We start from the raw sequence: 26,768 nt of genomic DNA, 5'->3' as shown, positions 1-26,768 counted from the left end.
CACCTGTCTGACGTCAACTCAGATGCTTCAAACTGGAAAATGAATTCTGGTAAAACTCATCACAGCATAACCAGCATGAATTAAAATGCTTAACATCTTACCCAAGTAATTGTTTCCCTACTTTTCCTGTATCTGTTCAGCTTCTGTCCCTCGTCTGCATCACGAAACGAACAAACTGCTGTCATTTGAAGCTTACATTTGGCCTTCAAAATAAAAGTCCTTCTTTACACCACCGCACCTGAGGAGCCACGGCAAAGTAAATATCACAGTCGGTCGAACCTGCACGTCTCATCTCAACTGAACGTCATTTTAATAATGACGTCGAATTAAAGTGTCAAATTAATGAAGGAAAGTGTAAATAACCAGCCTGTTGGTCGGCGGTACGCCCAACCCAGTCCCGGCCTCTTCCAAACACCCAACGGCTAACAGAAAACCAACGTATCTGCGAAGACGTGAGGAACGAGCTGTGCTGCTCAGCGGCGACACGCAGCCAGAGAGACATCACCCGCGTCTGTTCCTGCTGTCCTCGTCTAAAGACGTCGTCCTGTGTGCTCGCCGTTAATTTGTCAACTCCCAAATGTGAGACTCGCGCAAGTATGAACACAATTATTGTTGCAGACACCAGCAGATGACACTCAAAAGTCAAAACGGACAGAGCTGCTTCGACTGGAGTGAAACTTCGCCGTCGCCGTCGAAGCAGCTTTTCCCACCATTTATTGGCTCTGATGCCGTTGTAAGCTCATGTTTATTTCCAGCTCCGCCAAAGCCCTCGCAGATCTCACCGATTACATACCATAAATCTTGACTTGGCCCAACTCACATCGAACGTTTCTTGGTTTTTGACACAACCCTGTTTATCCTGAAAAGGAAAATGTGTCATAACATCCATATTCGAAGCCAATAATTCAGAGCCAGAGATTCTAAGAGGCACATCAGTGGAAGTACAGGCTTCTCTTTATAACATACACATATAAATGTACAGTTTCACACTGTTTCTCTCCCTTAGTCACACAAAGCTGCATTTGGGATGTGGTTATTAGTTTCAAATTGTCCAATTACAATTGAACTGGGGAGTAAAAACAAAGGTCACGTGGTTTGATGTGAGAAGCTAAAGAAGGAAAGGGGAGAGCATGGATGAGAAAACACACACGGAGTGTAGCAATAATTAACGCGGTGTCACATCTTCAGCCGACAACTTTCCAACTTTCCAGCGCGTCCTGGAAAAATCTCAAAAGCAAAACGTCTGCATCACATCACATCAGGCTTCTCAAAAAACCTGTTGCTCTACAGAAGCTCTTTTATCCTTCTCGTAGAAAAACCTCCAGCCATCAACGGCCTTGAGGATCGGCAGACCTCCTTCCCAAACAACGTCACGTTTCCACCTGCACGTCACCTATTGCCACGTCAGCATATCAAGAACGTCTGGGTGTTTGAAATGGACAAGTCCGCAGACGGCAGCCGGTCGCGGGCCTGCAGGACACAGTCGGCGGGAAGAAGAACAAAGCTCCGGTTACGGAAAAGCGAACGGACAATAAAAGAGCCAAGACAGCTCGCAGAATGAGCCTAGGAGCCTTAACCAGCGACAAGCAGCCAGCAGAGAGAAGGTCAAAGGCCTCCTGACAACAGACGCGACAAACTCTCCTGTGAGCCCAGCGGGACTAAAGAGACGCAGAGCGACCAGGCAGAGGAGCGGTTTCTCTCTCCGTCTCTGGTCTGTTCATTCCTGCTCTGTCTATTCAGAGAGACCAAGCTGTGAAACCAAAACCAGCTCCGGTTTTAGGCCTCCCTGACTAATCCTGGCAGCCGTCACGCCCTGCGGGGCCACCGGGGGCCACCGGGGCCCGCCGGGGGCCGCAGACCTCGGAATCAGTTTCAGAATCAGCCACAAATCACAGTTTATTATTAAAAAACCGTCCTCACGTCACACGAAGGAGCCGGTAAATGAACGATCAAAACATGAAACCAGAAGCAAATGGCAGAAAACAAAGCAGAGCAACAGCAGTTTCAGGTCCCCGGGACCCGCTGTAAAGGACCATGCCGCTGTTTTCCAAACTTTTCTGGGTTCTTTCTGGGCAGCCACTGGTTTCCATTCATTTCAGTAAACCAGTAGAGTAAACTAACTAATCCATCACAGTGAACCGATTCTATCGTCTTCGGGTTGACGCTGTGGAAAACGGAGATTTATTGAAGCATTTTTCAAGCTGAGTTGGATTTTCAGACAGATCAGAATGAATGAAAAGCAACAGCTGCCTTCAGCTGCAAAAGGCTCCTTCTTATCAAATCATTTATGTCTCAATTGAGTTCGTGAAACCTGATTTTCCTAAAACAAGTGAACAAATCTGCAGGTGTGGACAGAAATGTCTAAACCTGAGTGACAGTTTTCTCAGCTGTCGTACAGCAGCCAGCCTTAGTCTCATTTCAACTGATTTCATTTTCCTTTTTGTTCTATTTTTTTAATGTTGTTCTACAGCACTTTCTTAGTGTTACGTAAAGCACTTTAAATTGCCTGTGTTTGAAAGGCGAGAAAAATAAAGCCGCCTCGCAGGTATTTTTGGGATCACTTTTGCCTTTATTTTGATAGCGGATAGAAGAGAAATGACAGGAAATCAGGCGAAGAAAGGAAGGACAAGAAAAAAAAAGAAAAACTCCAACCAGACACGGTCAACACACCCTCCGGCCACCAGGACGCCTCGCCTTGTTCTTTCATGTTCAAGATACAGTCGATCATTTACAGAAAACTCTCACTGCACCAGCAGATTTCTGTCACTTGTTCTTAAGCAAACGAGGCTCTTGCCTCTGTTTCGATTTAGACCGATTTTCTTTGCACTGGTGAAGACATCATAAAGACTTTAGGAAGTCTAAAACGTAACGGTGTACATTGAAAAATCACCACCAAAAACACTAACATGAACTGAATGGATAGTTTATAGGTTAAAGAGCCGAAAATACCATCAGGATCCTCTGCAACACCAGGTGTAGGACTCCACCAAACTGGGGCCAAACACAGAAAATTCCAAACTACAGTAGGTGTCTCTATTTTTAATCATCTTCGTTTAGCACTTTCTTACCCTGGAGATGGTCAGTGGCATGTTGAAGTCCTTCCCCCCCTGCAGCCTGAAGCCCCAGGGGCCGGGGCCGGGCAGCGACACAGTGTAGGTGCTCATTCTTCCAGTCAACTAAAAGATCCTCCGAAACGGACGACGGCGATTGACCCAAACGTTTTAAAAACCCCACGGCAGCTGGAGGGATGGGAGGGAGGGCCCGGCGCCGAGTAGCCTCTGAAAGGAGACAGAGAAACGGACGTCAAACAGGTGAAAGACGGAGAAACACAACCGACACGAAACTGAAAACTGCGTCAAATGCGCAAACCAGAACCCAGAGAGAAAGACGGCAAAGAGTCGGAGAAAAGAAGGAGCTGAGAGAGAAGACAGAAAATGGACTCGCCTGCTCAGACGAGCTGAAGTGACAGCCTAAGAATAGCCAGAGATAGCACTGTGGCATTGTGGGGGGATAGAGGGGTGAGGCAGGGTGAGGCAGGGCAGGGGGGTTGAAGCGAAAGGAGGGGGGGTGGACTTATATGGTGTGAAAGGGGACACCCGGTATGTCAGGCTCGCCGTGATTCACCGGAGCTAATATAGACCCAGCAGATTCTTCTAGACCCCCCCCGCCCCGACCCCCTCCCTCTGCCCCTTACGCCCAGGGTCTCCCTCGGACCCAATCAGGGGCGACGCCAGGAAACATCTCATTATCTTTGTGGCGATAACGCCGAAACAGAAAGGGCACGAGTTAAGTGGCTCCGATAACTGAAAGGTCAGCAGCGGATGGGTTATTACAGCGAGGTTGCAGGTTCAAATCCCCCCCCACATATCACTAGGGACATTCCCTACAACAAGGTGCATCTGCCTGGTAGAACTTCATCTTTTTCATTTTATTAACTTTTCAGTTCTTTTCATTACCAACTAATCTGCAGATTCTTTATTTTCTCAAGTGATCGATAAATCGTTTTTTCTACATAACTTCAGCAAATTGTGAAAAATGGCCAAGATGACGTATTCAAACAGCCGGTTTTCTTTCCATCCAACAGTCCCAAGGTTGGTCCTGGTGTTTAGTTTTACATCATGTATGTCTGAGAAAATCAGCAAATCCTCGGGTTAGAGAAGCTGGAAGCAGAGAACGTGACCGAAATGACTTATTGATTATTTTCTGTCAATCATGTGATCCGTTCATCGGCTGATCATTTCAGCGCCGAGCTTTTATTATTTTACCCCGTCAGCCGCCGAACGGCCTTCTTGTCCTGCTCAGGTTGGCTGATGTAAAGCTCCTCCGACCAATCACGAGTAAACGAACACACACGGCCCTGCAGGCTTTAAAGGATCAGTCCACTGTTATTCTATGTGTTTATCAAACAAACAGCAGGAGACGGTGCATTTGCTGGGGACTATTTTCAGCGGTGGATTAATCCACATTTGGTGCTGTAGTGAGTATCTGGGGCAGCAGGACGGTGTGTGTGTGGGACTGAGCCTAAATAAACCACAGTGGGTGGGTAGAGTGTGTAGAACATCACCAGACGGATCCTTCAAAGTATCATGGATCCGTATGAAAACATTTAGAGGATAAATAAAGTTTTATAATGGGTGATAGGTGTTGACAGCCGGATCTGTCTGTACAGTGACAGATGCATGTCAGGTTAATGCTCTTTTATTTTGGCAGGTGTTAAAAACAGGTGAGAATTCCCTGACACACACACACACACACACACACACACACACACACACACACACACACACACACACACACACACACACACACACACACACACACACACACACACACACACACAGCTGAGCTGTCAGCATGTGTGAGGTTCACGCAGTGGCTGCAGAAACATTCCTGTGTTATATAATACATAGAACCACAGAGCCCACATCGCTTCTAGATGCTGGGATCAGATTTAACCTTCAGAACTGTTCTGTCTTCTATGACTGGTCTGAAACTCTGAAGATTCTGACACATCTCAGCTGGTTCTGCACTTTAATGTTCTGTCTTTCGTCTCGCACTAAGTTCATTTATCGGCTCGCTGCTTGGTGAAATACTTCTCAGCTCAGATTTTCTCTCCCTGTTTTTCCTCCGGGTTGGAGGTTTGAAACAACGCTCCTGAATACAGGGAAAGTTCCTCGACAACAAAATTGCACATGACCAACGTCGCCACAGAAGCATTGGCGGGAGTTACCCGAAGCCATTTTTAAAATCAGAAAAATATTTCTTTACCAACAGAAACAAACTTACTGAAGTACTTTAACAGAGCTGCTTACTCAACCTGCCACGGGGCGGATACGGCAGACTGGTAACGAGTCTGGGGAGCAACACTCAAGTCTGCAAGGGCCCCCAGGACATATCAGTCCCGGGGGAAAAAATAATATAATATAGTAAATGAATCAATAACATAATGGTAAACGTTTCAGTAGATTGTCCCTTTAAAACATCTGGTTTAACCTGCACTAGCAGACGTTTTTGTCCACTTGTTTCCAGCAGAAACAATTAATGAACACGTCACTGACATTTCATCAGCTTGGAAGCTGATGTGTTGAACTTGTGATTGAAGAGTTGCTTATGTCCACATCCAGCAGCTACAGAGCAACATGACCCTTCATCTGGATCTGGTGTCTGAGTCCAGCTGATGAATCTAAGGTCCAGTGCTCCCTCTCTTTTAGCTCTGGTTTTGGTCTCCACCGGCTCCTGAGGGAAACATCTGGCTCTTTAGCTTCTAAATTCTCCACTATGTTCACCAGCCGGTCTCTGACTGGGTCTGTCTGCTGTTTGCTGCTGAGCAGGTAGTGGACAGAGGCTTTTTACAGCTGTTCTTCTGAAAACATCTGGCTGCTGCTGCTGAAAACGTCGCTGTGAGAGTGAACCGGAGCAGTAAACAGATTAACAATGAGATTGAATTCGCTGTAAAGCTCCGTGAAGCCGGGGAGCTGATTCAGGTTCAGCTGATAATTCTCTGTATTCTCTGTCATTTCATACATTGGTCTTATAAAAATATTGACTATAGCTGCTTTAAAAAAGATGAAAAATCTAAAGTTTTGGATGTGGGCAAATCTGAGTCAAGACCAACAGCAACAGAAACCCTTCTGGATGAATCACAGTCAGATCCCTGTTGTGGGTCCAACAGGTGTCCAATGACCTGCCTGATCAGAAAGTCCAGCTGAGTGGCAGCTGCTCAGCCTCCGACAGACAGACGGAGGAAACCCAGAGCTCTCACTCTGACTCAGTGTTCAGAAACCAGGGACATAAAGACCAACGCCGTGACAAGGTCAAGTCCACGTCGGGGATCAGAATCCATCAGTGGACCCACCTTCGTGACCCTCCTCCTGACCTGGGCTGAACGCAGGTCAGACGCTCCAACTGGGTGGAAAACAGATTGATGGTACTGACATTTCAGAGTATTTGAATACATCCGTGTTTATCCGAGTCTGTAAACTGTGTCTGCATGTGACATGTCTACGCTGAGCAGCAGTGGGGCGGGCGGGGGGGGGCACTCGTCTCCGGCGCAGAGACTGACAGGCTGATCCCAGAGCAGCCTGATCTGCTCAGCCTGTTATGTCACCAGCTAAGTTTAGACGCCTTTGTCACAGGGAGGAATCTGATGGAGACACCACAGAGATCATCGCTCCCAGCGTGAACGTGGCAAATACGCTTTACAGAAATGTTTTTCCGGGTAAATAAGTGGGGATTTCGCTACTTCAAAATGCTTAAACTTATGTTTACATGCAGTGTTACTCATTATTTAGGCTTAACAAGCCAATTTTTGGAATATATTAGTTTTTGCATTGTTAACTTTTAGGTTCAGTCTAGCAGCCTGTTCCTTCCTTGCCTTCGTAGGTGCATCGCTCAGTTTCTCGGTGGACTTTGCCGTCGTCAGCGTAATAATCCACTTGCAAAAACGCGCTCCGCGGCACTACAGGGTTCCTCCAGCAGGACCAAATCGCAGCTGCAGGGGATCGATGGGTGTGCTGATCCGGATAGAATAGTATTCAGGTAGCAAAACATATTTTATAGCCTATAGTCTGATTTCCGAAAACAAAAAAACTCTCCTCCAGGTGTAAGCAGCAGGTTCTCCTGATGATTTACCAGTGGTGGATGTTAATCCACCTGGGCGGGAGGACTCAGTTTTCAGAGAGGAACGCTGCCTTCCAGCATAAAACCAGGGACAGTTCTGCGTCCGCGGGGTTTGTGAAACGCTTCAGAATCCCACTGGACAACATCACGTGCACATCACACCTTAAACAAGACCAGAAGCCCCCAGAAGGAGGAACGTTACTTAATACGGATCGTAGCTGAATACCGCGCAGCAGGTGCTCAGCATTAAACGCCACAACACGTTGACACGTACAGTTGTCTTCTGACCTGACGACACTGCTGTGGTTCAGCCTCGGTTAAGCTTCAGTTGATGAACGTTAGTTCATCGTTCAGTTAAACACTGTCCCACTGTCAAATAAACAAAAAAACAAAGGCCCAACCCGAGGACAGACAGTCGGTCCAACACTTTGGTTCAGGGCCAGGAGACATCTTCAACAACTGCTGCTCAGATTTCAATTCCCAGATCTGATTCCTGCTCGTCAGAGGACGAGCCCTTTAGATTTATTCAATGACTCTGTGACCTTTCCTATAGCGCCACCATGTGGACAACCCTTTTCTTTCAGTTCAACACTTTGACATTGCGGCTGTAATGAACGCCGCCGCCTCTAGGGGACGCTAGTGGGGATGCGGGCTGCGAGCACTGCTGTCAGATCGCCGCGTTTTTGGGCGATTCAAGTTCAGGAAGCGAACTGAGTCAAGCGGACGCCGCGATGTGAGTCACCGCTCGCTGCGCCCGATAGAGAGCAGTGAGTCGAGGCGAAACCATTCACGGTCACACGAGTAGGGTGTTAGTCTGTGTGTGTGTGTGTGTGTGTGTGTGTGTGTGTGTGTGTGTGTGTGAGCATTTGATGAAAGGGGAGGGTGGTGTGATAGTGGATCTCTCTCTCAGCATTAGCGACACACTACTGACCTCAGAGCAGTTGTGAATAGTTTGTCATTTCAAACGGTTTCTTAATTGAGCTGCCTTGTTAAGTTAAAGGTCAGCTCAGTAAATAATACTGACGTGGACGCGGCCCCGCCCCGCCGATGTTCAGAGAGTTCAGTCCACTGGGTCCCAACCTGGGGGTCGGGCCCCTCCAGATGGTCACCAGGTGAACCTGGGGGGTCGTCACAGGATTCATGGGAAAGACGAAGAAGAAGAACTTCTTTTTTCTGACTTTTCTCTAATCTTTTTGGGGTTTTTTTTTTGAGAAATGTTCGGGCCTTAAGAGAATATTTAAATGAAACCGTGAGAAGTTTAGAGGGGAAATCAGTCCCAGTTGGACCTGCTAACAACTCATAAAGATCTGACATGTGAACAGGGGGCCTCAAATAAAGGCCCCGAGAAAACAAAACTGGTTTCATCACGAACGGCGCGTTTTGTTTCAAAAGCTTATCCTGTCCCCCGACGAGAAATCTTAACCTGGAACACGTAAAACCACCAACGGCAGCTGTCAGGTAAATGTAGTGGGAGCAGAAGTACGAAGTAGCATAAAATGGAAATAGTCAAGTAAATGCACAATGTATGTAAAACCTCAAGCCCCGAGCAGGACAGTTCCCTGCATCTCCAGAGGAATAGACAGAAGGCAAAGGAATGGGCCGACACGCTGGGACGGAGGCCCGAGGGCCGCTGACCGCTAAATCCCACCGGGCAAACACGCGGTTAACTACCACGTGTTGAGACGAGCCCGGAAACGCCGCGGTGCTCGGTGAGGAAACGCGACAAAAGAACAGAACGAGTCATCGAGGCGAACCTAACGAATAAAGGCCCAGACTTCACATCAACCACCGTCACATCTTTCTTCTCCTTCGGGTTTCGCCTCTAACGCTTCACCTCGGATCTCAGGTGATCTGCAGACACCGCCCACCCGCTCCCGCTCCGCCCCGCAGGGCCGCTCCGTGCGCGGAACTCAGCGAACACCCTGAAAGTAAAATGAAGCGACTGTGTGAGAGTTTCGATCCGAGGAGCTCGTTTCAGGCCCGGAGAGTGACCGGCAGCGGCGGCGGCGGCGGCGGCTCCAGCACCGGCTCCGGCGGGCGGGAGCTGCCGGTGTGACCCGGCCGCCGGCGCCGGGAGCCGGGCGGGCGGTGCAACCTGTTGCCGGCCGGCGGCGGTGGGGAGGATGAAGATGAAGAGATTAAACAGGAGAGAGCGGAGGAAGCCGGACAGGAACAGCTTGGAGACAGGTACAAAGGTAAATACCTGCCGCCGTTTCTCGCCCTGCAGCTCCGTGAAACCGTCACAGGCCGACCGGGACTTCCTGCGGTCCGTGATCCGGGGATCCTGCTCCGGTCCCCGGCCCGGCCAGAGAACAGGAGGGAGGCCGAGGGTGAGGGGGGTGAGGGGAGGAGGGGGTGTTGACGGGGGATTTTCATTAGCAGGGTTTTTATTTAAAGAGGCAGGAGTCAGTGAGCAGCAGCCCGAGAGACCACGGGGTCCGGCAGGTGGAGGACACGGGTCCTCAGACCTGGGACTGGCAACCACGAGTTTGTTCACTAATGAATCATAACTAAAAGTTGGAAAGACCATGTTTTACTCACATTTCATCTCGGTGTGTTCTGTTACATCAGGACCAGTCAGTCGGTTTAACAGCAGAGGTCAGATGTTGAGTGACTTATTCATTAAAAAAAAAAAAAGTGAATCCTCTTGTTAATTCATTTAAAACTTTCAAAACAAAGTGGCCAAGGTCAACACGACAGAAGAAAGAAAACTTCTGTAAATGCCAAAATGTGGAGTAGAGACACAATTTACAGGCAGCACTGCAGCTCAACAGTGTGTGTATTATATCATCTATACCTATATCTATATGTATAGACGTAGCTGTGTGTCATTTTAAGAGTGATTTCTGTGTCTTGCAGGAATAAAGGCACAAATGACGGCGTTCCACGCTGAGTAATAGATATTTATTTAGAAAAATAAATAAGAGCAGCGCTGAAGTCAACAGGAGTTACAAATGTACAATAAATCATCTTCCTTTTTTCACACGTCGGAAACGTTAATACACAAGAACCACTATATCAAACACCTGCATTTATATTCTGCATCATCACTACATATTCAACACTGTTGTGCAGTGTTACACTGTACTTTCTGCCATCGGACTCCGGGAGGAACGATTAGGAGACTAGTTGGGCGCACATACAGTAGAGGTTTGTGTTAGCACAGGTCCCCGAAACAGAGGCTCAACAGTGTGGAGACCTGGGAGTGAACAGAACGACTAATTCAAAGTACCAAAGCCATGGACGCAGCTGGAAGGGTGCGTTGGGGAGGGGTAATCTTACGCTTTAACCGCTGAAACCTTTGGATTTAGGTGAGTTAGTGGTTTACTCAGATTTTTTTTTTAGTTTAACTAAAGCAAACCCATAAAATTGTTTGGTTTGTTTGTTTTTTAACAGATCAGTTTAACCCCCGAAAACATTTTCCCTCACAGGTTCAGCGTAGTTCCACCGTAGCCAGTTTAGCCTTTACCTACACGGCTGGTTTGGTCATGCTTTAATTTGGACTCAGCTGTCACTAGCCACCAACGGCCCAGCTAGCGCCCAGGTAGCGCCCACAACATATTAACAGAGTAACGTCGGCTTTCAACTCAGTTTAGCCACTAGCTGGAGCAGCTTGGTTCAGGTTAGCGAGCAGCTAAACCTGAATCCGTTTAGCCTGATAATCTGACTTCGTTCAAGTTAAGTCGAGGCTTGTTGACTCGGTCGAACTGGAGAAAACTCGTCATGAGTTGATATCTCCGTGATTTTCTTTTTTTCCTGAAAACGTTCTTTAGACCCTTGGGGAATGTACATTTAACTTCACGCAGACCAACAGGTCTGGTTGCCTTTGCAAGAGCGGCATTACAATCAACAACGATATTTCCCTTTTCACCCCCCACCCCACCCCACAAACACCAACAACATCACAATCACATTCCACTACACTGCCCTTCAACAAAATATACACTTTAAATATGCAGTCATGAAAAGGAAAGAAAGAGACACAAACAGAAAAGAAACCCACAAACTGAACAGCACCAGAACGCAGGGAAACTTTAAGAAAACTAAACAAAACATTAAAAATAGCTTGTTTCTTAACAAAAGTGCGTTTGCAGGCCTCAGGGCTTCCAGGATTCACTGAGATGAGGAGAAACATTTGAATTGAGTCAAAGGAACAGCCTGACATTTTAGAAGATCCTATTGATTGTCATTGTACCCAGATGTTATCCAAATCTGATATCAGATGGATACCAGACCTATCAGAGATAGGTCCGTGATGTGTTTAGCCTAGCTTGGCACAAAGACTGGAGGCAAAGGGAAGCTGTTCGCCTAGCTCCGTCAAAAGTGGAAAAAATAGGATTTCCCAGGATATCATGTGGTTCCTTTATAAACCGTATCTCAGTACTCCAATCTGGCAGTTACCAGGATCTGGTTTTTCCAGGATCCTTCTATCTGAAACGAGGAGTTACAGGCAGAATGGGCCATAAAGAACAATAAAGAGGCGTCGTCATTTGATAACCCCTGGTTCCTTAATGTTGGGAAGCCGAGTTTTCCGTTTTGGTTGTTTCCGGTTTTGACCTGGTTGTTGTTGCTCTCACTGACGAGGGAACGGGCCATAAGCCAGGAGGAAAAACTACAGCGAGCTGCAACATCACTGCCTGGCAGAGCTGTGGTTTGGGAATATTGGGGTATAGTCGAGTTTATTTCTAGGTAGGTTTGCTTTGATGATTTTTTGGAAGAGACCTCCATGTCCATTCAGAGTAAATGTCTGCAACAATGTTGATTATTTAACTTTCTGTAAAACGCTGTCCTGCGCTGTCCACCTAACTGCACATTGCAGATTAACATTCTTACACCAGAACCGTTCGCTAAACCCCACCCGCCTTACTGTTGCTACACTCATCAGTCTTTTCCGGCGATAACCGTGGCAGATTTACCATCGAAGTTCGTAGGATTCATCCAAACAATTGGTGCCTCATTTCTGACAAGACTAGGCAGAAGCAGCTCCGCATTTCTATTAGGAGACTGTGGATTGTACTGAAATGATTTTGGTGAGCTGTCGCAGGCGGACTTTTGTCAGCTATAGCAAGCGAGCTAATTAGGTTTATGTTAGCTCCACGAATTGCTTGAAAACGCAGTCTCGGGCGAGCGTTTTAGTTTCAAGCTTAAAATAAGAACTTTTGTAAAAGCATCTTAAATCTACACTTGTCGGCCACATAGGCCTATGTGATATCATGCTTAAAAACTGATGCTAAAGCTAATACCTGCCACGTGAAAAGTCAGCATCCTCACCAGCTGATGATCCATGTAGAGGACTTGGAAATAAAGACACGGCAATGTTCTTATATTGCACTGCAGCGCTAGTTGTTCCTAGCATTATAGGTTTATGAGGAAAAAATGTGAGATAAGACTGTTATTCCATTGTATCGTAACCGTTTGGTCGTTAGCTAACACACTTGAACTTTAACAAAAAACAGGTTAGATTTATGCTTCATTGTTCATATTCTCCAACAGTATAAATGTTACAAGAGAAAAGGGCTTTTAGGATGAGCACTAACTGATGCTAACGCTGTTCCAGGTAACAAGTTTTAATAGAGCAGGACCGGGCCGCTACCGTTAGCCCACACTCCAGGAGCAGCATCAACGCAGTGGGAAAATGTTGCACAGTCAACATAACGTAAACTGTAATCCCACAAAATAACGTACTGCTAGTGTAAACTACCCCTGGCCTTGGAGGGAACGGTGGGTTAGGCAGTGAGCTAGTTGGCCGGACGGCTAACGTCTGCAGCTTACGTCACAGAAGATAAACACACCGTTCGAGCCGTTCCTCACACTCTTGCTCTTCTTGTATTTTTAATCTTAGATGGGGTCAAAAAAAAGAAACCACCGTCCAAGCTCTTTATAAGCAGTGTAGTGTCGCTCTTACTTTGTGGGGAGAGACTCAGTGAACGGTCAGTTGGAGGGCTTTTGGTTTTCAAATTTAAAGTTAGGTCCTGACTTTGGGTTTTAAATTTACTCACAGTGAACCAAAAGAAACTCAGCCTGTCACATCACTCTGCAGAGAACTGAGACGGAAAAACACAGAAGATAAATAAATCAAGAGCAACGAACAACAAGAACACAAACAGGAAATCACAGGGTTTGTAGAAAAATTGGCAAATGTGCCACAGAAAATCTCAACACAGTCATTTCATATTAATGCTTGGTTTTTTCCTGAAACACAAGAACAAGTCTGCTAAAGGGCTCAAGGACCTTCACCTGCCTCAGAGGAACTCATGAAGAGAAAAATACATGAATCACTGAGAGTCGTGTTTTCAACCTTATGTGTGTTTACATCTATTTGAATCAGGGACAAGAAATCAGGGGCAGGAAAATGATTTTCTTTGGGTTCATCTCAAAATAAAATGAAAGAAAAAAAAACACCCACAGACACTTGTTTGGCTTCAGTACAATAAGGAGAGTCAATGTTAAAGCTCCTCCACAGGGACTGTACGGGCACACAGGTGTTTTCACTTCAGGTGCCTGATTGTGTAAGTTGTGTGCGTGTGTGTGTGTGTGTGTGTGTGTATATATACACACACACACACACACACACATATACACACACACATACATACATATAAAATATACACACCTGTAAGTATTCAGCCTATATTTAAGTATGTTAAAAAAGTAGTATTGTTTTAAAAGTTAAGAGATTAAATGACCAATTAAAGTATTTTAGAGTGGGTGTTTTTTTTCCCTAACCATTAATTCACAGCATGTTTAAAGAGCAAGGTAACACTAAATACACTTTTTTGAGTTTTTGGAGTTATTTTAACATATGACTGTACAGCTGTCTATGAGTCGATTGTGGTCTCAGTCTACAGCCACAGATGTGGTCATTCTGTCTGTATGTGGATCAGGGACCGGCTCTCAGGCCCTTAACACAGCAGCCTTCACTTTCATTAAAGCATCAGACTGTGCTCAGTCTCCAGACAATTACATGCAACTGCTACTTGCTTCAACATGGAGAAAAATGTATCGGGATCTTTTGTTTCATTGGATTTTAGAAATAACCCTGAATTTGTGTCTATGTCAGACCCACAATACAGTTTACAGTGGGGCCAGACCTTCCCTACTTCAACCTTCAGACATCTTACCCTCCTTAATAAGAACCGAGACACATAAAAACAGAAATCAAATCAACTGTCAGCAGCGTGGAGAGTCTGCGTCCAACCATTTCTTTAACTTCCACACCCACTACTCGCCGTGATTGGTCGGGTGTGTGGAGGTGACAGACGAAGCTGCTGGTGGAGCATCTCTCTCAGCTCTTTTTACGTTCATTACACAACTATTTCTGTCACTCTTCAATGTGAGCAACCGAGTGCCACACTATGAATGTCCTTCAGGAGACACCGACTGAAAGGAGAGATGTTCTCCCCTCCTTTTAACACTATGACGTCTCCCCCCTCTCTATGTCAGCTGGCTTTTCACCCCGCCTTCCAGTGTGGATGTTCAGAATAACAAAAACACTTCTGATTGCTGATGAGGTCAGACAAACACGTCGGCCAAACTGCCTCTGATTGAGTGTAAACTGACCCTTACACTAAGGGGATAGACAGCTGAACTTGGTAAAACCAAGATGGACGACCAAAAAAAAAAAAACATGGCTGAAACTTCAACCCTGTGGAGAAAAAAAACACATAGGGCAGAGGGCTCTGCCGAAAAAAGCCCAGGGTGATCGGGCAAAAAGGTTGAAAGTGGCTGAACTTTTGCCGCAGCGCAATACGTCATCATCTGTCAAGGCAGCGCGTCGGCCGGTCAAACTCGTGCAAGTGCACGTTCTGGGTAGAATGTTCTTTATCACATTAACGCAGTTTCTGCTCTTTACATTGTGATCATGACAGAAGATAGAACGACTGCTGCCGTAATAACTTTTCCAGAGTTGTAAACTCGCTCCTCATAATATTACAGAATAAAACTGCTGCACAGTGTTCTGGTGCCTGACGAACCTTCAGAGTCATGGATCTGTAACTCGCACTGGACTTCCTGGATCCTGTTTCCTCCCCATGTATCACTATGCCCAACCTGTGACTGAAAGGACAAACCCTCACCTGCGCAGCCTTTTTTGGCATTCTGCCTTTACTGGGTAGGTCAGATCCCAGTAAACGGTATAGATGTACCAGATCTGGGCATATTTTAATCTCCTGTACTGACTTAAACAAAACTGGTCAAAAACCAGTCCTTCTTCACTCTCTTACCTTCGTCCACCTCAGCCTGCTGGTGTCGCAGCGTCTCCTTTAAAGCAGCCGGGCTCTACTCTGCAGCATTTCACTGCACATTCAAAGGGTTGTGGTCTGCCAGTTCAACTTTCAGTCATACAATATCAATAATTTCCGTTTGTAAACTTCATAATTTTGAATAAGGACTTTTGATATTTGGATCAAGTAGTTTGTGAAAAATAAGGTGTATCATCTTTATGAGCTACGGCTGATGTTTCAGTGTCCTGGATACACACTTAATCGCCATTGAGGTAAATCTGAGTATCGGTTCAGGCTCGGTATTGCAGATACTTGATATTAAAGGACTCAGATCGGGATTGGGGCCAAAAAAAACTTGATCGAGACATCCCTAGTAAAGGTGAATGACCCAACCAGTAGCCCCCCCTCAGCATTTGGTTTAACACAAAGCTGTTTTCAGCCGGAACGTCCACTAACATACTAAGATAGAGGGACTCTGGAGCAGTGATCTGTCGAAAGGGACGCTCAGGAAGGAAGGAAGGTTGTTAAAGCTTAAACAAGGTGTTAAGTTGCTCTTTAAATGATAATGCATGAATTGTTATTTCATTGGTAAAAAAAAAAAAAAAAAAAAAGAAGTTTGGAGTTTTCAATCTCAGTCTAATTTCTGTGTTCAAGTAAAAGCTGAAATCAAGAGTTCAAAGAAAGCTGGAGATAACTTCTCTAGTCCTACGAGGTGCAAAAATGTGTATGAGTTTCAGGTGAACCCTTCAGGTGTGTTTGAACTCTACATTTCTAAACATCTGACCGGACGTGAGCTGATCAGATGGCTGCAGGTGATTGGTTGCTGGAGTCAGTCTACCCAAACCCCGCCCCCGTGTTGTTGTTGACTGTTTTGGGGCGGGCAGTGCGTGACCCATTTCGTCCAATGGGAAGGAAGGGGCTTGACTCAGAGGTGACGATGATGCTCGGGATTCGACCAATCGTGCCTCTCATCACGTGTCCATCTGCGAAATCCCCACTCTGTCAGACAGGGAAATACAATTATTCTCATAATCATTTTGCCTCTAACTTATTAAGATGTGGAGATTGTATCTATTTTTATGAACATCCATGTTGTGTTTTTGATTTTATACCAACAAAATGGATCGGAATGTGTAGATAAAGCAAAGAAAGCAAAATTAAGGCAGTTCACCATCATTAATGAACTGGAATACTTAACCAACAAAAAAAAATAAAAATAAAAGGTGTGGCAGCGTTTGATTTGAAAAACTGAAAAATTGTTTTTAGCCATGCAAGCGATGTGGCTATAGCTGGTTGGTCGGTTGGTCCACCACTTCAGGTCAGACTGAAATATCTCAACAACTATCGGAGGGCTTGTCATTCATGGTCCCTGGAGGATCACCCCTACTGACTTTGGTGATCCTATGACTGCGCCTCTACCTCAACCAGCAGGTTCGACATTTTTGACTTTTATGTCTCGACAGCTGTTGGATGGATTGTCATGAAATGTGGCTCAGAGATTGTTCCCGTCAGGATGAGCTGTAATAACGTTGCTGATCCTCTGACTTCCCATGTGTGTAATTTTACAGCAGTGAAGATGATTTTACTCACACTGTCGTGTCTGATTTAAGTTTTAAAGGATAAGCCTGGTTTTATTACAACCTGTCTGAATGTCTGACGGTTCCTGTTTCATGACCAACCAGACTTTACCTCTGATATCCTCAGATAACAACTCTGCACCTAAATAATCCATCACTTCATAAAAACACAATATCTACAGCCTTGCCAGCAGCTTTGTGAAGCTGTACTCAAGCAGAGCGGTCCCTTGAGCTAAATGATAACATCAGCATGCTTACATGTTGATGTTTGGCAAGTATAATGTTTACCATGTTTACCATCTTTAGTTAACATGTTAGCATGCTAAAATTTGCCACTCAGAAGTGAACACAAACTAAAGCTGAAGCTGATGGTTTTGCAGGTATTTGGTAAAAAAAAACCAAAGTAGTGGACAAAATCTAATTTTGACCTGATGATGGCGCTAGAAGAAAACTCAGAGGATCACCAAAGTCAGTAGGAGTCGTCCTCTGGGGACCATGAATGTCCGTAACAAATTTCAGTCCATCCAAAAGTCAAAATATTTCAGTCTGGTTGGTTGGTTGGTTGTTCAAATGCTTAAAACGCAAGTGAAACCAAAAGAGGCTTTAATGAAAGATAATCACTGTTTATTGAAATTTGGATCCTTTTATGATGGTTTTGTCAATAATTTCTATCGGTGACAATGAAGTTATATTCATCAAGTTCATATCTGAAATCTGGAAACACAGAAAGACGTCTGATGATCAGACAGGTCGTAGCATACCAGAACTATCCTTCGATAAACTTCAGTCAGACACAACAGTGCGGGAAAAACCTCCTTCTTCGCTGTAAAATCACAAACTGCTTTGATAAAGTGGTGGCGGCACCGGGGTGTTTGCTCTGATTTTTTGATGTAGTGTTGAATAAATCAGACCGATGGACAGTACTCACACTTGGGATGCTGCTGCGTTCACCGACTCCTGCCATGGAGAAATCAGTGTCATAGGACGTCTGGAAAACAAAAACCAACACGAATGTAAGCCCACAGTGATGGAAGTCAGTATGTGTCACACTCAATACCAAACAGTAGTTGAGTATTCCTATATTAGATTTTAATGAAATTCATCATCGTCATCGATGCAGACGAGAAACCACAGAGCCCTTCATCAAAGTCATCACTAATCAATTACCATCAATTTTAATATGCCTTTAAAAATAAATGCCAGCATTCAGTCAATGATTAACATCAAAAGGAAAAGAGGATTATCTGGTAAGAGCTAAAAAAAACCCATACTGAGCAGATTAAAAAGCACAAAAAAAGAGCGGCAGATTAACACGAACTCTGGTGTTAGGAAAAAAAAGAAAGAAGCTGTTCTGTTTTCAGAGCTGCACAGATCTGGTTTCACCAGACACAAACAGCCTCGACTAACCCACGAAATGCCCCAGAGTCCTTCTCCCTCCTCCTCGGGCGACCCCTCGTGTCCTCATCCCCGGCCGAATGCACCGCTACTAATCTACACGAAGAGCAAAACGCCTTCTGAAACGGTCCGTGGGTGATCTGCTGTTTAATCCTTCTGCCGCTTTCACGCTGTCTGAAGGTCGACCAGGACAAACTCCCAGCGGAAAATATCAGACTTAAGATTTTCATTTTCATTATAAAATTTTATGTCTGTCCTCGTGGTCCTGCTCCTGACCCCAGCATCCGTCAATCCTCTTGACTGGCTGTGACTCTAATTAATAGCCTTTGTAGCACAGAGACCAACCCTGTTGTGGCTAGAACACGCTCCTTTCTCTTCCTCCCCCCTCATAGCTCTCCATCCATCTTTGAACAATTGAAAAATCCAGGCCCCTCGGCAAATCGTCAACCACCAAATCGAGGGATCTGATCGACAGGTGAGAGGCGTTTACCTTTTCGAAGATGCCCGAGTCGCGGCTCTTGATCTGGCTCTTGAAGCTGGACGAGGGTTTGAATTCGGGGAGTTCGGTGGTGTCTCTGCTGATGTCACAGGAGACCTGGCGGCTGGCTGGTCTGGAGCCCATACTGGACAGCTCCGCCTCGGTGTCTGTCAAACCCTGCCCAGGAAAACACACACACACACACACACACCTGAGTATCTCCCCTGAGAGAGTCTCTTTCTTTTGTACATCACTGATTATGCTTCCGCAGCTCAAACAGATCTGAGCGTACCGATTCACTGTCGGAGGCGGAGGACAGACGGGACTTGCCGGTGCTCTGCCGTCTGAACTGGCTGCTGATGTCGGAGGTCTGGCTGGTCACGGTGGAGCGGCGCGTCGACATGAAGCTGCTGCTGGCCGAGCGGAGGTCGCGAGGACGGATGCAGAGCAGGACGCCGAGACATGGGATGTACTTAGCTAACGCTATCCTGGAGAGGGAGACAGGAGAGGTCGACAGTTTGACTCTGGCTGGACTGAAGGAATGAATCGGTACTTCTCTGGTTCAGGTCCAGACGTTACCATTGGGCAGGGAAGTCAAGTGCCTCTAAACTGAAGGCTTCTCCAGGCGTCAGTGGCTCTTTCTTATCACTTGTTCCACAACTTGTTTATAATTTTTTCCTTTTTGTTGCGAAACCCGCCTCCCCACAGGTGTTGGATCAACCAATCAGCTCGATGCACGTGCAGGTCCATACAAAGGGTTGTTGAGTCATTTATGTGCGTCTTCACAGAAGCATAATTCCACCTTACTAGGGCCCCTGATGGCTATCGATGTACTATGTTGAGATGTAATACCCAGAAAATGCTGTAGCATTAACGTTACCATTGTAATTCCCTCAAAGTGCTTCTTTTACCACCTGCACTGTGCTCTCTCCCCCCATCATTAGACAGATGACTGTGCACACGCACACACCTGTCGCTGAATCTCTGGTATTCAAGCCTCAGGGTGATTAGCTAATGGACACGGCATTAGATAATTAAACCGATTTAAAAAGTTTCCCTAACCAGAAGCCGTGGGTGGATCAATCCGTCCGCGAGGCTGCTGATGCGCGCGCCGCTTCCTACAGCCACGGGGCCGACGACGGGAGGCGCGGAGGATTACGAGGTGGCTTCCTACAACCTACGTCAGGTAGTGAAGGAAGCCAACGGGACGTACAAAAGCAAAGATGGAAGCCCAGTTTCAGACACCAGACATCTGTGGCAGAGCGTGCAGACTGTTACAGCTTATAAAGGGAGACCCCTCCCCACCGCACTCTGACGTCTCCCTGGTGGGTAAGCTAGATTCACTTTATGCCTGTTTTGAGGCGAATCCCACCACAACCAGCCTCCCAAACAGCATAAGTGAGGAGGGCGTTTAAAGGAGTAAATCCAGGATAGGCCCAGACGGCATCCCGGACGTGTCCTAAGATCACGTAGCGACCAGCTCGCTCCAGTTTTCACCAACCTCCCTCCCTGTAAACCAGCGACTGCGTGGCCACCAGCAGCTCCAACAGGCTGGTAAAGTTCGCTGCCGGCGCGGTGGTGGTGGGCCCGGTCAGCAACGACGAGAGGCCCTACCTGCGTGAGGTGGAGAACCTGGCCTTATGGTGTCGGGCCAACAAGCTCTCCCTGAATGTTGAAAAGACAAAGGAGCCTGTTTTGGACTTCGGCAGGACGCAGACCAGAGACTACAACCAGCTCACCATCATGACGGCTCCAGTGGAGAGGATGAGGAGCTTCAAGTACCTTGGTGTCCAGCCCACCGAGGACCTCTCATGGACAAACCACATAAACAATCTAGGCTAACTATGTCCTGAGACACTGAAATCCATCTCACTGTCAGAAAGAAAGAGAATAAGACTGTTTTCCAAAATGCTGAATTATTCCTTTTACACGTCTCATGAAACTAATCATGTCATTGTTATGAACTTTGACTGTTGACTTAAAGGCCCCAAACATCTGAGTAGGACTCAAGCCTGAACTTATTTAACTTTTATTTTTAGTGCTTTTTGGTTTACTAGAGGGTAATGAATTTAAAGTTATGTCTTTTAAAAGCTTCTAGCATCAAATCAAAGTCAGTTCATTTTATTATCTTTATTTTCAACTTTTCCAACTTTACCCTCATCATGATGTTGTTGTATAAAACAGTTGTATAAGCTGTTTTCTGTTATCCTGCAGTTTTCAAACCTCTTAACAATAAAGGTCAGTAGTCCTGCCATAAGCCATCGCGTGCGCGCCCGTGTGTGTGTGTTTAATTCTCTCCAGCCCGGCAGCGGTTCGTTCAGCCGAGGCGTTACGGCGCTTACGGCAGCGGAGCTTTCTCTGATTGGGTCGATTCTCCAACAGCGTGACGGCTCACTGAGCTCCAGCCAGGTTAGCAGAACGAAATCAGAATAATTCACTGTGTGTGAAACTGAACCTCGTATTTAAGGCACCTGGGAAAATACTCAGTGGTTCCTCAGTTTGGGAAAAACTGTGTCAGCAACCTTTTTATTGGTCCTGTGTTTTCCAGCTAATTAGTTGGTATTTAACTGTAAATTAAAAGTATATTTCTAAGAAAGGCTGACACAATGGTACTAATTATAAGGGAAATGGAGAAAGTTATTTTTTTTTTGTAAGACTTTATTTTACAGGTCCACTATTTCATAATAATTTTTTGAAAGTTTCCTGGAAAGAACCATTTAGTTTGTTACTAATTTACAGGAAAAAGAGATTTTATTTTCTTCAGTTAGTTGAATCGAGTTTATTACTGACGTCCAGATGAATTTCCGGTAAAGAAATTGCTCCATTTAAACCCCAATGAGTTTATTTCTCATTTATTTATTATTGTAAACTTTATTCTTCATTGATGCTGAATTCTTTGTTTGTTTGTTTGTTTTGTGGCCACGTTTCCCATTTTACATGTTAAGCTCACCTGCTGTCCTCAGTCAAAGTCTCTAGGCCTTTCTTGGAAATAGCCCAGTAACTAACAGCTAAAAACCAGCTAAATTTTTTAGAAAATTGTGAAGAAGGTTTCCAGGAATTTTTCTGGAAAATACAGGTTCAGTGTTGCCATTGGAGCCACCGATTACAGCCTGGCTGTCCACACAATGAGCTGTAAGCATTGGACGCGGTGTGTTACCTGTACTTGGGGTGCGTGATGGCGTAGATGATGGGGTTGTGGATGGCTGACGCCTTGGCGATGACGGCGGGCACAGAGTTCATGTAGGGGGTCAACATGTCGGCATACCTGCGGCAGGAACACAGAAGGAACACAGTGAGGAGCCAGAACAAACTCCGGGGCTCTGAGACGGTCGGTCGTTGGTCGAAACACCAAACCAAACTCCTGATGGATGAAGCGTCGCTGAGATGTGGGGGGTCGCAGAACGTTCACTTTTTATCGTCGAAGAACTGTCATTTCAGCCTCAGAGGGTTTTCATTCAGGATGAATGAGGGAGGAAATCTTCACTCTGCTCCTCTGTAACTTGACTCATGGTTCAGGACGACATTTTAACCCTGGTGAAGTGACAGGATCTGGAGGATCTGGTCTGTAACAGACGTGGACATTCCTCCCGCCGCCGCGGAGCCGAAGGGGGAGGCAAAGATACCGAGTGAGGTGAATTAGAATCACAAACCGTCGTCCTTCTCAGAGTCATACCTCAGTCAGATCTGAACTCACAGACATGACACGCACGTCGATGTCATTCAGAGTGACGTCCGCTTCCAGAGGACGTCACATAATTATCCTCCCAAAAAAAGAGAACAGCAGTACCTACCTGTAGCTGCCATCCCAACAGCGCATTTGATGAGTTTTTACGGGGTCTCGTTCTCCTGATGGTTTTCATTTTTCCTGTAATATTTCAAACTGAGCTAATATAAAGAGTTCAAAATAAAAAACGAAAAGTGGAAGGAGGAGCGGCTCAGACACACGCGAGCACACGGAGCTCACTGCTTCTGGACCGTGTTACACGGAGTTGCTCCACAACGGCACGAAGTGTGCGAGCCCACAGAAAGAGAGGGGGTGGGCTCCTGCTGGGTGCGCCGTGACACACATTTAGCTAGATCTGGTTTCAGGGGGGGACGGGGACGAGGACTTTGTATCTGTAGAGAGAAGTTTGGAGTTTTCTCTAGTGGACATTAGAGGAACTGCATCTGGAGATTTCAACATTTGGATTTGGTGGCTGTGGCCATTTTGTTGACGTAACAGTGATGTACAATGAGCGGCCTGTGTTTGTTTCAGTGCGTTACCCGGCGAAGGCGGTGAGGGCAACGGTGGAGTACGGCGACCAGGAGATGACGTAGAGCAGGATGACGATCAGGGCGATCTTCGCCATCTTCCACTCGTTCTGCAGCCGATGGAAACTCTTCACCGAGTCACGGCTGCTGCTGTGACTGTGAGTGCTGCCTTTAATCTTCCCCACAGCCCTGCAAGTACACACGCACACACACACCTGTACTTTACCTGCTAGGACAATGTATTGTCTTGTATACTTGCATTTATTTATTTATTAGAGGTTTACTATTGCCTGCGGCTCCGTTTCAAAAGGAACAGAATAATTTAAACTGCTTCTCACCCACAATTGAACTGAAATCAACTGAGTTTGAAAACTTTATCAGTCATGAAATTAACTGTTGGTTGCAGCCCTAAGAGACACTGAATGTTCAGATACTGTAGGAAGAGTTTTTTAACAGTTTGGATTGAAATTCCCCAGAGATCAGGCCTGTTTTAGCTGGTCTCTAGCATCCAAAAAAGACTTGCTGAAATGTGTTCAGATATTGTTTTCTGTTGGCTGCGAAATATTCCTTTAATGGTGTATTCAGAGGCAAACATTTTAACAAAGATGTCTGTAATGAAGAGCAGCTTCAGTCACAGATACTGAAGCACCACCGTCTTTTTATGTTTCAGTTTTTTATCTTTTGTTTGAATTTTTAAAAACAGGTCAAATTGGATGAGAAAAAAATCAGTAATGTAAAAATTTAAATCGGATTTCAAAAATGAGCCTTTTCATTGCTTTATCATAAAAATGAAGATGTTTGGGGACACACAGTAAAATCCGGGAGGAAAATCAGATTAAACCAGGCTGCTACTTTAAAAAAATCTGGAATTTGTTTGGTGAAAACTGATTCAAATATGAATCCAACAAGCCTCAAAAATACAGCACAGAGAACGGAGGTGAAACACCCAGAAAACACACACACACACACACACACGCTAACAACCAACAACACCAATCACACGCAGACTGACTGGTTGGTGGTGCGGATGGCGCGGAAGATGAAGACGTAGCAGTAGATGATGATGAAGAGCGGCAGGAAGAAGACGAAGATGAAGAGCAGCATGGTGTAGGCTCGCACCGAGGGGGTAAACGTCATGTAGTCCCACGTACAGGAAGTCAGCAGGCCCTCCGGGACGTAGGCACCTGACGGGCGAGAGAGATAGACACAGAGAGAGAGAGAGAGCGATGCTCTAAATGTTGTTACAGGGGGTTTTCTGTCTGGATAAGAAAAAGGTCACGTAGAGGAAGAAATAGCTACTGGAATCAACTAAATATCAGAGAGTCTCAGGCTCTTTTTGCTTTGGACGCTTTATTCTTCATTTCTTTTCATTACCGATTGATCTGCCAATTATTTTTTGAGATTTTCCGAAACCATCGCAATTCTGAACAAAGCAAAGTATATGTTGGACCAGGAGCCGCTTCAAATGTACTTCGCACTCACATTAGTTGCTGTGAAGAGGTGCGTTCAACGCACACACAACGCATCTAACTCCACTGTATACAATACAGAAGAGACCGTTTTTGCTTGAAAAAGACAAAAAACCGTTAATCGCCTATCGATACAGATGCCGATCAGCTCATTCATGGATTAGCCTTGGATTTCTACTTCAGACCTTCGGTAGCACCAGAGGGGATTATCTGAGGCCCAGTTACCCCTCGGGGGCTAACTCTCAAAGGCTTCTCGTTGCTCTGCTGTGGCTCGGATTGAACGTCACCTCAGACGGAGACATGCGGCCAGATGACCGAGTGTAAGCGAACCCCGACCCTGCGCACGGACGGACTGTCCCCTTTTCTTTCTCCGCCCAGCCGCTCAGCGAACGCACGTTGGCCCGAACAAGATGCAGTGAGGCCCGTGCCCGAGGGGGTCAGCGTCTCGGGACGTGGGGTAATGTCAGCAGCAGACCGACAGTCCTTTCAACAGGAAATTCCTCGAGCGCTTCCATGTTTAGTTTTGTTTTACGTTGCACAAAATCCACGTCTCAGTGCAGAACTTTTATTCCGCCAGACAAACCGCTGAAACCACAGACTCCTAAAGTCCTGAGTCAGAGGTCAGAAGCAGAGTCACGTCATCTCTCCTCATGAGATCATGCAGTCCTTTCTACGTATAAAACCACACACACACACACACACACACACACGTCACATTGTGCTAAAAACAACCCGTGTGTTTACGACATGAATTCTGCACCGAAAGGTCTCGTTCCCGGAGTGAAAGATTTTCCAGGAGACTGAGGAAGATTTACGGGGGCTCTTCTGTTTCCGTACGTTATAATTGGCAGGGAAACGTAAAGTGAGATACAGTCTGCTGAGGAGAAGGAAAACCTGGTGAGAGGAGGAAGAAATGTGCACCACACGCAGAGTGTGTGTGAGTTTGAGTGAGAGAGACACACACACCACACACACACACACAGAGGGGAGTGAACTTGAACTGAACTGATTACAAACGAGATTTTGAGGGTAAATGAACAATAAGTTTGATAAGACACAAAGAGCTTTGAGGCAGGACAGAGGAGATTAAATCACAGCTGAGATAAAAGCAGAGCGACGGTAGAGGAGAGTAGACGGCGGTGGTGCGGTGAAGTGGGGGTGGAGTAGATTAGACTAGAGAAGAGAAGGGTGGAGCCAGTGGTTCAGTTTAGTACAGTAGAGCAGGGAGGGGAACAGTGGAGTACATTAGATTGGACTGGGGCAGAGCAACAGCACAGTATATTTCAGGAACGCTGCCTTAAGGACGAACTCAGGGAACAAACGTCGCTCCCTCGTTGTTCCATAACCCACCAGCTTCATAGTTCACACAAACACACACATGAAGTGGACGCATTAGTGCGCTTCCCAAAATCCCGCTCGTTACTTTTGAGGCCTCGCGCATGTCGGCGCCGCCGTAAACCCGTGAATCACTGACCCGGCATAGATGCACCGCTGCCGTTAAGGCGACTGTCTAAACACACTTTGAAGTAACTTTGCATATTTAACTGTCACTATTAAAAATAAACCCTGTGTATTAAAACAAGGCCTGAAAATCAATCCATCAGTGTCAGTAAATATTTGCATTTAGCTTAATGTGTCTTATAATTTGCGCTACTGGGGGGAGGTAAAAAAAACAAACAAACATGGAATGGTCTGTGCTTATAAACCTGAGCAGACGGTTTTGAAAATATGAACACGACATGACTTGTGGGGTGCGTGCGTGTGTGTGTGTGTGTGTGTGTGCGTGCGTGTGCGTGCGTGTCCGTCCTCACTCCAGCCGAAGAACGGCGGCAGGCTCCACCCCAGAGAGTACGCCCATGCTGCCATGAGGATGAGGAGGGCCCGTTTCCGTGACAACACGCCGATGGAGGTCAGAGGTCGCGTGATGACGAAGTACCGGTCGACGGCGATCACCGTCAGCGTGATCATGGAGCAGATCCCGAAGAGGGCGCCGCAGAACGCGTACAGCTCGCAACCTGCGGGCAGAGGCGTGAAGATCACAGGTTATTTCATGTAATGATGTGCGACGGCATCAACGGCCTCAGACTCAGACGCGGCTGAGTATCTGACCAGAAGTGCATCTAGTGCGTTCACACTGGAAACGTCTGCCTCCCGCTCCAGGCTGTCACCTGATGTCAGCTCATTTCTAGACTGGACACACTTTAAATCCAGCAGTCACGGCTGGTGAGGAGGGAGACCGCCGGAGAAGGGTTTAACC

At 46.2% G+C, this 26,768-nt stretch overlaps 2 protein-coding genes across 5 annotated transcripts in view; both read right to left on the bottom strand.

Moving 5' to 3' along the window:
• ldb3a (LIM domain binding 3a) overlaps positions 1-3,383 on the bottom strand; it is a 76,148-nt gene extending 72,765 nt beyond the window's left edge. For 3 of the 4 annotated variants that reach the window (XM_040139723.1, XM_040139724.1, XM_040139725.1), the window contains exon 1: positions 3,069-3,383. In XM_040139723.1, coding sequence (XP_039995657.1) covers positions 3,069-3,164 — 96 coding nt within the window. In that variant the 5' untranslated portion in view covers positions 3,165-3,383. The remainder of the gene's footprint in view (positions 1-3,068) is intronic. The other variant, XM_040139726.1, reaches the window with a different exon arrangement.
• Positions 3,384-10,763: 7,380 nt separating this feature from the next.
• opn4a (opsin 4a (melanopsin)) overlaps positions 10,764-26,768 on the bottom strand; it is a 53,006-nt gene continuing 37,001 nt past the window's right edge. The window contains exons 4-11 of the mRNA XM_040139727.1: positions 26,323-26,526; positions 24,055-24,226; positions 23,055-23,231; positions 21,949-22,056; positions 19,084-19,279; positions 18,804-18,968; positions 17,847-17,906; positions 10,764-16,340 (exon numbers count right to left, since the gene is read on the bottom strand). Coding sequence (XP_039995661.1) covers positions 16,176-16,340; positions 17,847-17,906; positions 18,804-18,968; positions 19,084-19,279; positions 21,949-22,056; positions 23,055-23,231; positions 24,055-24,226; positions 26,323-26,526 — 1,247 coding nt within the window. The 3' untranslated portion in view covers positions 10,764-16,175. The remainder of the gene's footprint in view (positions 16,341-17,846; positions 17,907-18,803; positions 18,969-19,083; positions 19,280-21,948; positions 22,057-23,054; positions 23,232-24,054; positions 24,227-26,322; positions 26,527-26,768) is intronic.

The sequence above is a fragment of the Xiphias gladius genome, chromosome 11 (assembly GCF_016859285.1).
Source record: "Xiphias gladius isolate SHS-SW01 ecotype Sanya breed wild chromosome 11, ASM1685928v1, whole genome shotgun sequence".
NCBI classification, from domain to species: domain Eukaryota; kingdom Metazoa; phylum Chordata; class Actinopteri; order Istiophoriformes; family Xiphiidae; genus Xiphias; species Xiphias gladius.
This window is presented reverse-complemented; position numbering and strand designations above follow the sequence as displayed.